General features: G+C 36.8%; 1 protein-coding gene across 2 annotated transcripts; it reads right to left on the bottom strand.

Moving 5' to 3' along the window:
• Nucleotides 1-3000: 3000 nt before the first annotated feature.
• nars1 (asparaginyl-tRNA synthetase 1) lies at nt 3001-16360 on the bottom strand. 2 transcript variants are annotated; one of them, XM_088071329.1, is made up of 15 exons: nt 16208-16360; nt 14268-14350; nt 14038-14103; nt 13381-13473; nt 13204-13293; nt 11880-11958; nt 11338-11408; nt 10173-10259; nt 8802-9023; nt 7426-7625; nt 7084-7219; nt 6207-6320; nt 5479-5610; nt 5222-5353; nt 3001-4820 (listed from the first exon to the last, which is right to left on the bottom strand). In XM_088071329.1, the coding sequence occupies exons 1-15, from the start codon at nt 16227-16229 to the stop codon at nt 4689-4691; spliced, it is 1659 nt and encodes a 552-aa protein (XP_087927455.1). In that variant the 5' UTR covers nt 16230-16360; the 3' UTR covers nt 3001-4688. The 2 variants fall into 2 exon arrangements, with proteins under 2 accessions (XP_087927455.1, XP_087927454.1); XM_088071328.1 differs by having other exon boundaries at nt 16187-16355.
• Nucleotides 16361-16486: the final 126 nt, after the last annotated feature.

Raw genomic sequence — 16486 nt, 5'->3', positions numbered from 1 at the left:
ATTTTTAATTTTTCTTGTGTTTACAGAACCATGCAAATAATAAATGTTGATAGAGACATATTCATCAACTGTAAATCAAAACCCAAAAGGGACCATAACACCCCAAACAAACAGTAATGAACAGACCACATGAATCTACAACAAAAAAAGGACATAGATAATATGTAAAATATATGTAAAAAATATATATATGTATATGTATATATTCCCCAATCCACAATCCAAACACTGTCAATACAGACTCTGATGCTTACTTTCCACACTGTATTTAATAACATTGCATTGTATTTTCTGCACTTTAATATTCATTTATTTTGCAACTTTTACCCTTGAACTGCTGCAAAACTTGAATTTCCCCTCTGGGGATCAATAAAGGATTATCTTATCTTATCTTATTTTAAAGTAAATTACATTAATACATGGTTATACTGTACTGGAAGGCTTAGAAGTCAGCTATTTTTAAATGGCAACACTGAACCACACAGGCTGCATGTCTACATCACCAGCTCACAATGAGTCACAACCTTTTGGATATAAAATGTCATCACTTTATCATTAAATCCCATCAGACATTTATGTAAAATTTTGTCATAATTAGCGCATTAATTCTTGAGTTATGGCCAAAAACATTTTTGAGAGGTAATTTGACTTTTAACCACCAAATTCGAAGCAATTCATTGTTCTGTTCAAGTGGACGTTTGTGCCATGCCATACATATTAATATTAAAATTGTATGAATATAAAAATGTATTAAATCTAAATAGGCTAGTAAAAAAAAAAAAAACATCAATTGGCGTCTGTGTCAATTTGTCTTTTTAATTATTATTTTAACTTTTCTTTTGTATCGCGTCTAGTTTTTAGACATATTTTATTAAAAATGTGACGTTTATATTTTGGAGACAATTTTGCCATGTTTCCGGTCTGACGCTGCCTCACTCTGGTTGACCTGACGCAAATCCTTCACTTTGAGCATGACGTCACAACTACGTCTGCCTAAATGTGAAGAAAACCCCGCCCCCGCTCGTGCCGGTCACACCCACTTTCCGTGTGTGTGTGTGTGTGTGCGTGTGTGTGTGTGTGTGTGTGTGTTCAGAGATAGTTTATCAGTTTAACAGTCACTGTTTAAGCCTGTTTGTGGTTCTGGATACTGTTCTGAATGATACAGTATTTTGGAAAAAGTGTGTGTAAAGTAAATTACAGTGAGAACACTTAATGTTTTTAATAATTTAATAAATAATATTAAAATATGCTTAAAAAATAAAATAAAAAAAAAATAATAACAGTATGCAGAGAACCTTCTTTTCTTAAATCTGGCAACATCTAAAAGTAACTACCTGCAAGTCAAGAGAGTACATTAATGACGGACAGAAAAATGGTTAGTTTGAGAGAACAATCTGCAACTTTGAATACAAACTGTTTTATAAAAAAGAGATTTTTTTTTTTTTATAAAAGTTGTCTCCTAAAAAAAAAAAAGAAAAATTAAAAAAAATGAATAAAATTAAAAAGACTGAAATAAAATTTAAAAAATAATAATATATGGAACAATTTAAAAAAAGTTAGAATAAAATAAAATTGAATTATTATGGCACAAGATATTTTTTATTTATTTATTTAAAAAATGTTAAATGCAACAAAATAAAAACATGGAATAAAAGAATATATGGAACAATGTTTTAAAAAGTTAAATTGAGTAAAATAAAATAAAACAAGTTAGAAAAACATATCAAAAGGAATAAAAAGAAATAAAATAATGATTTTAATTAGCAGGACAGACTATATTAAGAAAATACAAGCAGCCTTTCAGTCCACCGGTGTGACTGTTTGAGTCTGTTTGTGAGGAAAAATCATTTGTCCTCCTGGAGAGGATTTCTCTGACCAGGTTGTAACAAAGGAAGTTGTTTTGAAACTGCTCAGGTTCCTCTGAAATGAGACCAGTTTTTCTAGAGCTGAGCTGCATTTCCTCCTGTTTCAAAATCACTTCACAAGAATGAAGCGAAAAGCCGAAGAGGAACGAGGAAATATATTTAACAAACACACAAAGCAAAAAAAAACAAACCCTGCTGCTTAGGAAGGAAGTCCTCACAAAGCATGTCTCTGTCTGCCTGAAGTTTGTTTTTTTTAGAACATTAAGACCTTTTGGATAAATAATGTCATCACTTTATCATTATATCCCATCTGACATTTGTGTGAACTTTTGCCATAATTAGCACACGATGGCCAAAAGCATGATGCCATAACATGCCACAACCTGACCTTTAACCATCAAATTTTAATTAGTTCATTGTTCTGTTCAAGTGGACGTTTGTGTTTAATTTGAAAAAACTCCTTCAATGCACTCTTGAAATATCACATTCATAAATATTCATTCATTAATAAAAATAAAGAACATATCTAAGAACAACTCAAAATGTAATAATAATAGTAAAGACATAGTAAAAATAATATTAAAGATAATTCCTCAAACCTGAGCAAGTTGGTTTGTTATTTTCAAAAACATGGGAAGAAAGCAGAAATTACCCTAAAAATTGCAAGAAATCCCCTTTTTTTAAAAAAAAAAAAAAAAAAGAAAAAAAAAATCCTGTGACTTAAAAAAAAAAAAGAAAAGTTAATCATATTTAAAACTGTTGTTTTCTGGACATTTTTCCCCAAGCTTTATCTTTATATGATCTTTTTCAACATATTTTTAAAAATATTTTAATCTCATTTTTTAACAAAATTTTATTGCAAAGTTGCTCATTCCCTTTTTCCCATTTCGTAAAGAAATCAAACCAATTTGCGTCAAATCCAAAGGTTTAAAAAACTGTGAAAGGAGCACGAAAAGTGATGTCATGTTTCAGAGAGTTAATAATAAAATTAAATACTCGGCGGGTGAGTGATGTTTTTGGCATTAGCAATCATTCAAAGAAAAGTCTGAAGAAGTATTTTCTGAAAAAAAACCCACAAATGATCAAAAAAAAAAAATTGTAACACCCAACTAGAAGAAAACCGCTCAGACAACCATCGGTTTGAGTCACATTTATTGAATTGCAGTTTATTGAATATCTTCAGATGAAGAGGCAGAAAATACAAACATGAGGCCGACGTCTCATTCCTAAATCATCGCGTCAGTTTGACGGAGACGCTGCAGCCAGCGTCATATTTCCACCTTTGATTTGCAGCCCCGGCTGTTTCTTTCAGGTAAAATGTTCCCACGTACATGAAAAGTGCACCACAGCAGCGCTGACGTTTCTGTGATTTTAGGTTTTAACCGAACAAACGAGGAGAATAAACGTCACCCGGCACCAAAACGATGAGGAGCGGAGTGTGTGTGAGGTTCAGATGCACTTTACCGTTTTTACACCGAAACTAATGGACAGAAAATATTACGAGTCACTGACAGACTTATCACAGCAGATATTTTTGTGGGATAAATATGGACGCAAATGTTTTTTTATCCATCGCTGACATTTGAACATTTGTTGCACATTTTCTACGTTTTCTACAGAAGTGCATCGCATTTTGTTTAAAAAAAAGGAAACTTAACCTCGTAATTATGACGTCCTCATCTCAGAATTATTTCATTAATTATTATTCTGAGTGGATGTGACTACTTACGTCCCAAATATGCTGTGACGTTTAAAAAAAACATGTCTGCACGCTCCATCGGTTTATGTTTAAGTTTCTAAGACTTTTAAAAGCCGATGACGATGGACGAAATACCAGCTGAGGAAAAAAGCTGCACAGTTGAACACCGAGTTAGTGTTTTTATATATAATTTTTCCAAAGAAATTTGCTAATATTAACTTAAAAATGTACGTTGATGCTGCTTTCATTTAATACATTTCCCTTTTAAAGTTCATATTAACAAATTCCTGTGGATAATTTGAATTAAACAGTAAGTTGACGAAAAATCTGAATTTGAGGTGGAACAGCAACTTAATGGGTTTTTTAAAAATATTAACTCAAAGATGTATATTTATGCAGCATTAATTTGATTAATTTTCATTTTTGATTACATTTTTTACAAATTCCTATGGATCATTTTAATAAAATAAACAGAAAGTTGAGGTGGAACAGCATTAAACAGTACCATAATGTTTTTTTGAATAATTTTCCAAAGGAATTTGCAAATATTAACTTAAAAATGTACATTTATGCTGCTTTAATTTAGTGATTTTTCATTTTAATGTTCGTTTTTACAAACTCCTATGGATAATTTGAATAAAATAAACAGTAAGTTGATGAAAAAATTGAATTTAAAGTGGAAAAAGCCATTATTTAGCAGCATCCAAGACCACATTTGAGACATGTTTACAGTTTTTCCAGGACCTTTACACAATCACAGGAAACGACAGTGTTTCTGACAGGTTAAATAATCGGCCAGCGAACACAAGCTGAGGCAGAAACGATCTGATTCAAGTCAGAACAAACGTTAAGGAGGCTGTGAAGTTTGAGGCACAGCGCAGCAGGTGGCGTCTCTTGCTGTCTGTGGTGAGACGTGACGGAGCTCACTGCGGGACTTTAACTGCTGAGGTCTGATACGTTAAATAAAAACAGCCAAAGGAAAAAAAAAACACGCAACTCTTTGTGATTTAATATTGTAGCGACAGATTTTACGGCTCGCAGGGTGCTGCCACATGCCAGGTCCAGATATACTAACAGAATGTGTGTGGGAGAGAGTGTGTGTGTGTGTGTGTGTGTGTGTGTGTTCAGGGTCGGCAGCGCTGGATGAATCGTGGGTAGAGGCAGACGTCTCTGATGTGATGTCGGTTCAGCAGCCAGGTGAGGAAACGCTCCAGACCCAGACCGTAACCGCCGTGAGGACACGTCCCGTACTTCCTCTGAGAAACACACACACACACACACACACACACACACACACACACACACACACACACAGCAGCCTGTTAAAAACATCATCACTGAGGTGTTTGCGTTTTTAGAAATATCTGCGTTCATCTAACATCGTGAGAGCGATCCTCGTGTTGTTTCACAAACGTTTCGGACTGATGTTCTCATTTTAAAGGTTGTGTGAAAAAGGGCTGAATAACTGTTATAATAAATAATTTTTTAAAAAGTGTTTTCCTAGCACAAAAATTATAATAAATACCCCAAAATAAAATAAACAACAAAACGTCAGTATTAGCCAAATTGTTCTTTTAAAACATCGATATCAGCCCAAAATTTTACTATCTATTCTTTTCCGAGCCGAGGTGCAGAAAAGAAGAGAGACTCTGGTTACCTGGTCAGTGTACCAGTAGTACGGGGTCGGGTCGATTCCCTCCCTCTTGTATCCCTCCAGCAGCTCCTCAGCGTCCCAGGTACGCATCGAGCCTCCGACGATCTCTCCGACATTTGGCATCAACACATCAACCTGCAAAACACACACACACACACACACACAAAATGAGTTCCTGCACGCCAAATCCATCCACAGGTGGAGTTCCCCGTTTTTCACATTTTGTTCAGGGTAACTTCGACTAGCTTTAAGACTCGTACCGACTCGGTGAGGCGTCTGTCGTCGGCGCAGCGCTGCATGTAGAAGGATTTGATCTCGGCCGGGAAACGGCAGAGCAGGATGGTCTCGTTGATGGTGTCTGTCATCAGCCTCTCTGGAGCCTCGGGGATGTCCTGCAGACGGGTCCAAACGCAGAATCAAGGATCAAACTCGGGCCACACAAATCAAAACGAACCTTTATTTACAATTCAAACAAGAATTACAAAAGAGATCAAATTAAACAAAATGTTCCTGCAGAACAAGGAAAGGATGAATGTGGTGACACAAACACCTGGAGCTCCAGGGTCACATGTTTCTGACACTGAATATAAACGCTGACAGTCACGCCCTCTACAGGTGAGACTGGAAACTGCAGGTGAGCTGAGCCTTTTATTTCTAAGTGAATCTGATGTAGAGCTTTGACTGTAGGCCTATTTTTACACTAGCACTATTTCGAGTTTTTAAATCAGGCTAGGGGCCCAAAACTGCTGCCGTGGGTCGGGGTCGGGTCCCAGTCAGAGCTCTACGAGAGATGAGGACATAAGCCGGACTACAGAGGTGAATCCAGAGTAATTTCTGGGCCACCAAGTTATTACAGGAGCTGTGTTGACAAGAACTAATTTGGAGAATGATGTGTGTGTTTGATATTCTGATGGATGTGTGTGTGTGTGTGTGTGTGTGTGTGTGTGTGTGTGTGTGTGTGTGTGTGTGTGTGTGTGTGTGTGGTCACCTCTCCAAACTCGTAGTAGGAGCCGTCGTCCTTCTTGATGTCGTGCTCTTTGAGCCACTCGATGGCTTCAGAGTAGTCCATCCTCTTGAACGGCCTCTTGGGAGGTTTGAAGTTCTGGAAAAATAACACCGTCAAAGGAAACTTTAACATTCATATCAAATTACAGAGAAATATAAAATATCTACTGAGTCTGTGTATGAAGAGCAGGTAGCAAAAGCTCCAGAAAAATGAGTGAATAAGTGTCCGGGGAGATTATGTCCGCTGTTGTTTCCATATGTGGGATGAACTTCAACTCTTCTGAAACCTGAGCAATTAGTTTTGATTTCTTTCAAAGATACAGGAGGAAGAAAATAAGATACTTCACAAGACACTGCCCAAAAAATTAACAAAAATATAGTAAAAAAAAGATACAAGAAAATTACCTGAAGATGAGAAAAAAAGCCAAAACAAACCAGAAAAGGGCCTAGAAAAAGTGCTAAAAAATAAAAGGTATATATATATTTATATATATATTTATTTATTTATTTTTCCCTGGATTTTTTGGGGGATTATTTTCTAATCGTCCTTCTTTTTAAAACAAATCTTTAGGTAACTTTTCTTGCAATTGTGGGACAATTGGTCATTGCCTTTTTTCCTATTATCAAAAGAATTTAAATCAATTTGCTCAGTTTTCATATGGTCCTACAGCTCGTAAAAAGGCGTCTAAAAGGGTTAAAAGCTGAACATTTCCACCACCAGTTTTTAACAATAAACTAAATAAAAGTTTTATCAATCATCAATTAGTTTGGATAAAAATTGAGATTTTTTGGGATTAAACGTGACACTCGTTATACCTGCTCCCATATATTAAAAAAACAAAGAAAAAAACGTGACGTACAGGGTTGATGTCGTAGAGCAGCTGTGCGGCGGGGGATTTGAGCACGCGGTCCACCACGTCACACACCAGATCCTCCAGTCTGTTCAGCAGATCCTCGAATGTCATGAAGGGACACTCGGCCTCGATGTGAGTGTACCTGAAAATAGAAAAAAATTATGATTATTATGATTAAATGTGGGGCTGTGGCGGTAAAGTTTTTTTTCTTAAAAGCAACTTATTATCTCTGGTTGGCGTTTAACAATACAGGAACTTGAAATCTGAAATGGTTCACAGTATTTATTCACTTTTTCCCCCTTTGTTTGCATTTCCCTCGTGGGGCTTTAAGTAAAATGCGTTGCTCACTCGGACAGGTGTCTGCGGGTGCGGGACTGCTCGGCGCGGTACGACTGGGCGATGCAGAAGGTGTCGCCCAGCGCGGGTATGCAGGTCTCCAGGTAGAGCTGAGAGGACTGCGTCAGGTACGCCTCCTCGCCAAAGTAGTTGAGGTTGAACAGCGTGGAGCCGCCCTCGACCTGAGTCTGCACCAGGGTCGGAGGAGTGATCTACAGCCAGAAAATCAACGAGAAGAGGAAGACGGAGAGAGAGGTGGTTAAAGAACGACCTTCGTGTTTCCGCAGTTTGACTCAGTGAAGCTGTGAGGGAGGCTTATCTTTTTAATCAAATCTTTTATCTTCTTATCTTGATTTGCACAGATCAATACACATTGCCATGTTAAAGGAGTTTTTTACATTTTTTATCCACCATGAGGGTGCTGTAAAGTCCTCTAAGGAAAATTGTGGATGTGATGTTGGGCTTTATAAATCAAACTGAGCTGAATGCTGCCGCTTTGCATGAAAGCCTTCAACTGGCAAAAGCACGAGGTTGCAGCCACAGCAGATGTGATGTATTGTGATGGTTCATTAAAAATGCTTAAAACACGTTTAAAGGAGAACGCTGGAAAGCAATTCACAGGTCTCCAACAGCAGCTCGACCGGAAGTCTGCTTCACATTCGGATGATTTCAAGCATTTTCAACTTCAACAAACCAGTTTTAATTTTTGTATGATTGTTATGGAACAATCACCGTGACCGATTTTTTAAAATCAAACACCGAGTGAAGTTTCTTTGGCTGTGCTATAAATGCACAAACCAGCTGCTCGTTTGGTGTGTTCCTGAGCTGCACAAGGAGTGTTTGCTGTCGTGTTTCTGTTACCACAATAACTGTGATTATCTGTGAATCAACCAGGACTAAAATCTTAAGGATTAGACATTAAGATTACTCTAAAAAAAAGTCAATAGTGGATTTAAATGGATTTAGATTTGATAGAGTGCTACTGAAACTAAATCCGACTGTAAAGTCATTCAAAGATACCAGATACGGCAATCAGCCAAAGAATACAAACATGAGCTACGTGCAGATATTTGCAGGTTAAATGTGTTGCCAACCTTAAAATCAGGAGCAGAAAAAGAAGGAAAAAAGCGGTTTAGTCTGCAGCCACAAAGAGATTTACTTCAGTAAAACTGCACTAATGCAAAAAGAAGATTTTTGGACAATAACTTGGGATTCATAAAAAAAGTTGATTATCATTTAGAGATTTCCAGCTGCACAGAACGTAAGTTCGCAGATTACGACTGCACACCGAGATTGTTAAATGAAGGTCAGTGATTCTTGTTGTGTTCATTCCTCTTTGCTAAAAAAAATACACACAAAATATTTGTTGTGTTGTGTGTGTGCTTCACCTCGTAGTATCCGCGGCTGAAGAAGTGGTCCCTGAAGCACTGCGTGACGGTGGACCGGACTCGGAGGATCTTGGAGACGTTCTCTCCTCTGATCAGCATGTGTCGGTTGTTCAGCTGGACGTCAACGTCCGACTCTTCGTTCAGCAGGTTGTCGGCGCCGCCCGCCGGAGCTAAGCCAATCAGCTCCCAGAAGTCACAGTGCAGCTCGTGGCCTCCGGGCGCCTGGGAGAGAAGGACGGGAACTCACTGCTGACTTTATTCATGTTTGTTTTTGGGGTTTTTTTTAAGTGCAATATTACTGCATGAATTTAATGTTCCAGTATTTCCTCATTTTACAATATCATTATTATTTTTTTTAATTTTAACCCTTAAATGCCAGGGTTTTGTCATGATGCAATTATGTTTTTAGATGAAAAAAAACAAAAATGAATTATTTTCAACATATAACATGAAAACTTGATTTCTTTTGATTATCACAGATTTGCAGTAATATTTATTGTGACAGTGCATGATTTTCTACTTTCATTTTGTTCATTATTTTAACCAACATCAGTCCTAATCATGGATATCAAATATTCATAAATTTTCAGAATATTAACTCTAAAGAAATGCCAGGTTTTTGACATGATGCCACTATGTTTTAGATTAAAAAAAAACAGTATTTTTTATTTGCAGTTGCCAAATATGGTTAAAAAAATGACATCATCAGGTGGAAAATAGTTAAGATTACAAATGGCCAAGGCAAAAGCCCAGAATGACATCCAGAAATAATACAATGCATGTTTTTATGCTTTGAGGGCTGTGGGATCGAAAATTGCAGTTTTAATTGAGTTTCAATGGTGAATCTTTTGCATTTATCAGTCTGAATGTAATAATTTTTGATACAGTGTATTTAAGACTTATTCTAGGGGCTGAGCTGGAAATTCCAAGATTAAACAAAAATACATAATCTTGCCAAAATTCATGCTACATGCACAAACACAGCCAAAATTATCAAAAAATTAAGAATGCAAAGCATGTAAAATGCACCAAACAGTCCTTAAGGGTTAATGTAAAGGAAATCGTTTCTCATAATCCTGGTATGTGATTAAAGAAACTTCATTTTCCGGCTTGATTTCTCTTAGAAAATAATGGCCATATTTACACGTAATCAGTTTTCTTTCATCAGACTTCACACTGGGAAGCATTTCTCAGACTTTCATCACTAAAATACACCCTTCCAAAAAAAGGCTCCAGTAACTATTTACAAAAATCTGTGTGAATTCAAGTAAACATTTTTTCTGATTTCCTGCACAACCTGATTTCTCAGAGTAACTTGGCTTCTCATACAGGTGCTGCAGGTTGTGTCTGTTCTGCAGCAGGTGTGTTTACCTGTTTGCCCTCAGGAACCGGAGTGACGGTCCCGTACAGAGCGACAGTGCTCTCTGTGGACAACACCATGCCGTTGTAGCACTGGCACTGAGGACAGGAAGGAGAAAACCAGTCAGTGTGAGTTTGAACCAGAGGGAAGAAAACAGCATTTCTGTTATTATGTGCATTTACCGTAAAACTTCAAATAAAAGCATAGTCCCAATTTAACGCCCAGTCCCCAATAATACGCCCCCGGGTGTGGCAACACAGGCTCGGCCTGGTTAGCATGAAGTTCATTTTTATAATCTTTTGGATGCATAAAACCAGTTTTTGACGACCTGCTGGAGATAACCTTAGTTAGCTGCTTGGATCACACACACAAATATTTATATTTGTTTAAACTTCTGTCAGTATAAACATGCTACACACATCTTTAGGTTGGTAAGATTCTCCAAAATTCAATCGTTCTCTTTATTTTACTGAAACCATGAGCACCAGAGAAAACTGTTTTACTGGCATGGTAAACAAGAAAGGCAAAAGAAGAAATTAGTACATGTAGAAGACTATTTTAACTATATTATTACTCATATATTTGAAATAATTTAGCAGAATTATAATTTTTTAAGCATTTTTTTCAGGTAATTTCTTGCTTTATATATTTTTGCTCTGCTTTCTATCTATATATTGTTTGTTTTTTGGGATTTTTGTTTTGGCAATTTGGGAAGTACTTTTTGTACTTTTCACTGATTTTTTTTGCTAACCTCTTTGTCATTTCTTCTTATATTGCTCTTTCACTTCCTCCAGTGTTTTTGAATAAAATAAAGCCAATTTGCCCAGGTCTCAAAAGATTAGACAAATAATTAACTTGTATTTCCATCTTTGCTGCACAAGCTTTGTGTGAAAGGAATTTGACGTCTATCCCAAATATAAGCCTGTTGAGTTCATTGATTCGAGCAAATAATAGCTATTAATTGAAGTTGTATTGTGTATCAAAATCAACAGTTTAACTTGAAAAATGTATCCTGAACAGAAGTGACGTCAGTAAACTGAAGTTTAAAGTTCCTACTCCGGTGATCAAATCAAGTCCTCCAAACTGTGGCAAACAGGCTCTGATTAAAAGCTTTATTTGTCTGAAGAATTCGTCTCAGCGTGAAAAGTGCAAAATAAGGAAGCTATAGAGCTGTACCAGTTTATCAGAGAGGACACACTGCAGGAAACCAGTTCCGTCTCTCAGCACGATGAACATCAGGTTCCTCCCTGCAGGACACAAAAAATACACAGACAACGTAAAAATCAAAAGACACATTTTGAATTGAAGCGCTGCTGTTTCTGATCTGAAGACAAAAACACAAACAAATATACCAGTGATGCACGATAATGATTATTTCAACCGATACCAATAAACTGATCATTTCCAGCTTCTCGTGGCCAATAAAATAATCATAACCGATCATTTGTTTTGTTTGTTTTTCCTTATCTGAGGGTATGAAAGGCTGAGATGTGCTGAGAACAGATGAATTTAATTTGTGCATTTTCATAAAAAAATGACATTTAAGACAAAAAGCTGGAAAATCACATTTTTGTAAAAGAAAGTCATTCTTAAGAGCAAAATCAATTTCATTTTTATATTTTTTTGTGTGTGTGTGTGTGCAGGGGGGGGGTCCTCTTATCTTCTTATGACATCTTTTATAAGACAATACGTTCTTATCTGTGTTCATGCGTCCTCACCCTGTCTCCTGAGGCGATGAACCCAGCCAAACACTTTGACTCTCTGACCTCTCTTAGGCTCCAGATGATGAATTTTAACCTGCAAAACACAGTCAACACTCATCTTTAGATCATTAGTACAATAAGGCGCAAGACTATTTGGGATTCAGTATCAACTGCCGTCAATTAAAGTTGGTATTGAATATCCGGTTTAATTTGTAATCTTTATGTAATCTATGGCTGCAACCTCTTTTTTTCATTGTCTATGAGTCTGTTGATAATTTTCTCGATTAATCCATCGATTAATCCCGTTGTTTGAACTATAAACTGTCAGAAAATGGTGAAAAATGTCAATCAGTGTTTCCCAAAGCCCGAGATAACGTCATCAAATGTCTTATTTTCCTCACAACCAAAATATGTTCAATTAACTTCCACAAAGTAAAGAAACCAGAAAATATTCACATTTTTAAGTTACAGCGCTGCTCACACGACGACCGAAATGAATCGCCTCAGTCATTAACCCCGTTAATAAACTGTGGGTAACTTTAGCCGTGTGCTGCTAACAGTTCGCTCTGTCACCAAACTGATCAATCGATGCTGCAGCTCTACAACGAAACGAGATTCTCTGTTTAAAATAGTCAATTTTGCAGTAAAGCTTTTATTTTCTTCCATGACTGAATCATTTCTGATCCATTTGTGAGTTTATATACATTTGTTAGTACCTGAAAATGTCACTCAGGTTTAGTATTAGTACATCTTCTCTGTAAATATATATATCTAAGGAATAGTATCCTTATAGTTTGTGGGGTTTTTTGTTTTGACTTGGTTTGGTTTTTGTTGCTTCTTTTAGTTTTTGGATAGGTATCTTTGTACTTTTACTTTTCAAAATTATATTTTCAAATGCACGAATGGAAACCTGACACATTTTTGGAACTGCACTGTAATTTGAGCATCTGTTAATAAAACCGAATCTGTGCAAAAAATTATTAATAAATAAAATAAAATAAAGCTGACAAAACTGCAATGTAACGCAAAAATCACAACAAATTATTGGCTGAATTTGCATTAATTGTTGCAAAAATTGATATAAAGATGTATAATGTTCTGAAGGAACTGTTTAAGTCATTTTATATATATACACATAATCTGTTTTATGTTATCAAGCATCCATCAATCGTTTGTACCAAACAGATACAAACACTTTACAAGTGGATTTATGATTCACGCACACACATTAATAAACACATGTAGGTTACCACAATAATCATTAAATGAAAAGTTTAAGTTGCACCAATATACAGTGAGTAAATTAGACTGATATAAAAGTAGAAACGTTCAGTCTGACCACTTCAGGCTCAGGCAGGCTCGGGTCCTTCTCAATCACGATCTTCTTGGCTTCTTCGAGGTTCTTCTCTCTCCTCTCGTTGTCCTCCGCCTGCACAGCGGACACGGAGCAAACATTTAAGACAATTATAGCTCATGGCCTTCACAGGAAATGACGTGAAACACATAATACACACACCTCCTTCTTTTCTTTGGCATCGCACTTCATCTGCTCGCGGTTAAAGGCCTTCTTTGCGTTCTTCATTTGCGTCTTAGAGATCACCGCCCAGCGCTGAAGAAGAAACAACAACAAAACAAATATAAAGAGGGAAGCAAGGAAATAAAAACAACGCACAAACTGTGTCATTGTGTTAAATTCTATAAATGCTATAATAATAACCTATTTATTTGTTTTTTCTATTTTATTTTTTAGCTTTTTTATTTCATTTCTTTATTTATTAAATTTTCATTTTTATTTGATTGAAAAGTCTTCATGTTCATTTGATTGTGTGTTTTGTTTTTGTACGTTTACACAAACCAATAAAAAAGGAATTACAAAAAAAAAGTTTTTTACAACATTGCTCACTGTAAAAGATCTTCAAATTATGACGGCGGGAAAAAAGGAAAAAAAAGTGAATTTCCCAATATAGAGCCAGTGTTTGTCTCCATATGTACATACAAGCGGCTCATTTGAGCGTCACAAAAATACAGAAATTCTTATTTTCAGGTGATTATACACAAAAGACAACATACTTACTATATTATATGATATTTCTACCAACATATCCCCTTAAATCCTATACACTGGACCTTAGAAGTGGAAATTAAAAAATGAGAAAAGACTTTTTAAACCAACCTCTCCCTCCTTCTGTGATTCTACGTAGATGGTCGGGAACGGCTCCTTCCCAGCGAACATCAGAGCCTGTGAGGATTTATTCATAAACACAATGACAGACATATCAGTGCAACTGGATCAACCAGTAGAGCAAAACTGCTACTACAATTAAATCCTGTAGCATGAAGCATTTTAAAAAACACATGCCGGGGTACAATTAAAGTAAGGGGTACTTATTGAAGACTATTAACCTTGAGAGGAGTTTTGAAAGGTTTTTGCTCCGTGCCGTCTCCATCCTGGTCGCTGCCACATTTGTCCGACACATACATCTCACCTGTGAAGCAGCAGCAAAGTGAGATGCAGCACAACCTCCTAATTATTTAAAATACCTGCAGCTACCAGGGATTTACACCTTAAAGTGTGAACTTTTGGGGCTCTCAGTGTCACAAGGCAAGTTTCCATTAACCCTCAAACTGCACAAATTTAAATTGCTAATATAAAATACTGGAAACACGTCAATTTTGAAAACAAAAGTCCCGTTGCAAAATGCCTTGCTATCGCATAACGCAGCACACGCAACGCGCGCTGAGATGCACAAATTTGTTATTAAAACTATGAATGCAATGATAAATTATGGCACTGTAGCGTTAACTAAGGCAAGTGCCACACTGTTAATTTATTCTCATTATTTTGTTGCTTTCCCATTTGCCACACCCTCACTGGTATCAATCTGTGTAATACTGGTAAGAGCCAGATAAAATACACAAACACATTTCCACATCTAGCAACGTGACATCTACAGAATTAAAAGGAGCGCTAAGGGATTTCAATTTGGCATGTTAAATCAGTATCAGCTGACACCTGATTTTGAATTTTTGATTGGCTTTATCCATATTACGCGATATGGATTTGGGATAAGTACGCCAAAATCGACCCAGCTGCAGGACACAGTGAAAAAAACTAAAATGACAATATTTCAAGTTTGGATTGAGGCTAATGTCTGATCATCGTTTATACTTTTTTTATTACACATGGAAGACCCCAAAATACAAATCAATACAGTTTTAGGGGATTTGGGTTCTCAGAGGCTTTAAAACATAAAAATTCTAGCTTGTGACTACTGACAAAAAGTAATCCTGTAAACCTGCCACCGCCTCACTAAGGAATGAGTCAGGTTTTGACCTTTTGCCTCCTGAGGCAATATTGAAACTGAATATTTTAAAGAGCCTCGTCGTCTGCAACTGCACCGGACTGGACAGAGGCAGACAGCCTGGTTGTTGTGTCTGTGATGTCACCAACACGCACACAAACACAAACACACACACACACACACACTATATCTATCTATCTATATCACAATTGATAGAAGTAATGCCATGTACTACATGGAACAACCTTGTTCTCAAGCCTGTTGAAAAAAATAAAAAATAAATAAAATTACACGGCAAAATTTATAAAAATAAATAAATAATTAATTAATTAATTTTTTTTTAAAAAACCACACAAATGCAAAAGTAAAAAAATAAACAACAAAAAAGAAATAACCCAAGAATAAAAATAATGCTTAAAATGTATAGTATTTTATAATATTTCTTTTAAAATTATATCAGATATATAGTTATGATATGACCCTATGACTTTAGAAACAAAGTTTTCTGGAAATTTCTCCCTAACTTTTTAATAAAATACATTTTCTACTAATTTCTTGCAATTCGCAAAACATTTCTTATCAGGCTGGTTATCGCCTTTTTCTCCGTATTCTTTACAGAAATTAAACCAGTTTTGCCTCAGATGGTTCAAAAGTTTAAATACTAGTGAAAATCGTCTAAATGCAGCACAATAAAGGTGTCATTTCGGGTTTCACAGGGTTAACTGCCTGACGCAGCCCCTTAGCTGCTGCACATCAACCTGACAGCTGTCACTGCTAACTGTTAGCCTACATTTCCCTCTTCCTGGCTCTGTTTTGATCTTTACCTTAAGTCTGCACATACGCTAAGTGTCTGCGTAAACCTGCTCTGTTTTAAATAAATGTAAATAAAACCGGAGACCTTCGGAAATCAGTGTTAGCCGGCGTGCTAACTGCTAACACCGCTGCAACTGATGCAATAAGCGGAGCACACATGTCTGCGGGAGCTAGCTGGCTAGCTGCGGTTAGCTCCTTCTTTCTTACCCACTGAGACTTGTTCCACACCTTTCGTTATCTCCGTCGCCATGTCAGCCCGCTTGCTACGACAGTCCGCCGAGGACGCTAAATGTTTTTAAGTCAGAGGGATGGAAATGAAGCCCCGGTAGCTGCCGCCCGGTGGTGTGTACGCTGCTGCGGAAATGCAACTTTACGTCAGCCAAGCAGCCGCAGGAGGCGGATCCCTTACTGGGAGCCCCAGTACGTCAGCGCTGATTGGTCAGCGCGGTAACGTCACTTGTAAAACATCGAATTCCATTGGTTCACTTTGTTGTCAATTAAGCGGCC

This window comes from Plectropomus leopardus, chromosome 20, assembly GCF_026936395.1.
Source record: "Plectropomus leopardus strain MGB_pleo_1.0 chromosome 20, ASM2693639v1, whole genome shotgun sequence".
Classification (NCBI taxonomy): Eukaryota; Metazoa; Chordata; class Actinopteri; order Perciformes; family Serranidae; genus Plectropomus; species Plectropomus leopardus.
This window is presented reverse-complemented; position numbering and strand designations above follow the sequence as displayed.

Bases quoted from the DNA above. Each gene is read 5' to 3' on its own strand.
- nars1 (XM_088071328.1), bottom strand. From the start codon at position 16,229: ATGGCGACGGAGATAACGAAAGGTGTGGAACAAGTCTCAGTGG. The intron at 14,351-16,186 runs GTAAGAAAGAAG...GCTGCTTCACAG, and splicing joins TGTGGAACAAGTCTCAGTGG to GTGAGATGTATGTGTCGGAC. The intron at 5,354-5,478 runs GTACGAGTCTTA...TGTGTTTTGCAG, and splicing joins ACAGACGCCTCACCGAGTCG to GTTGATGTGTTGATGCCAAA.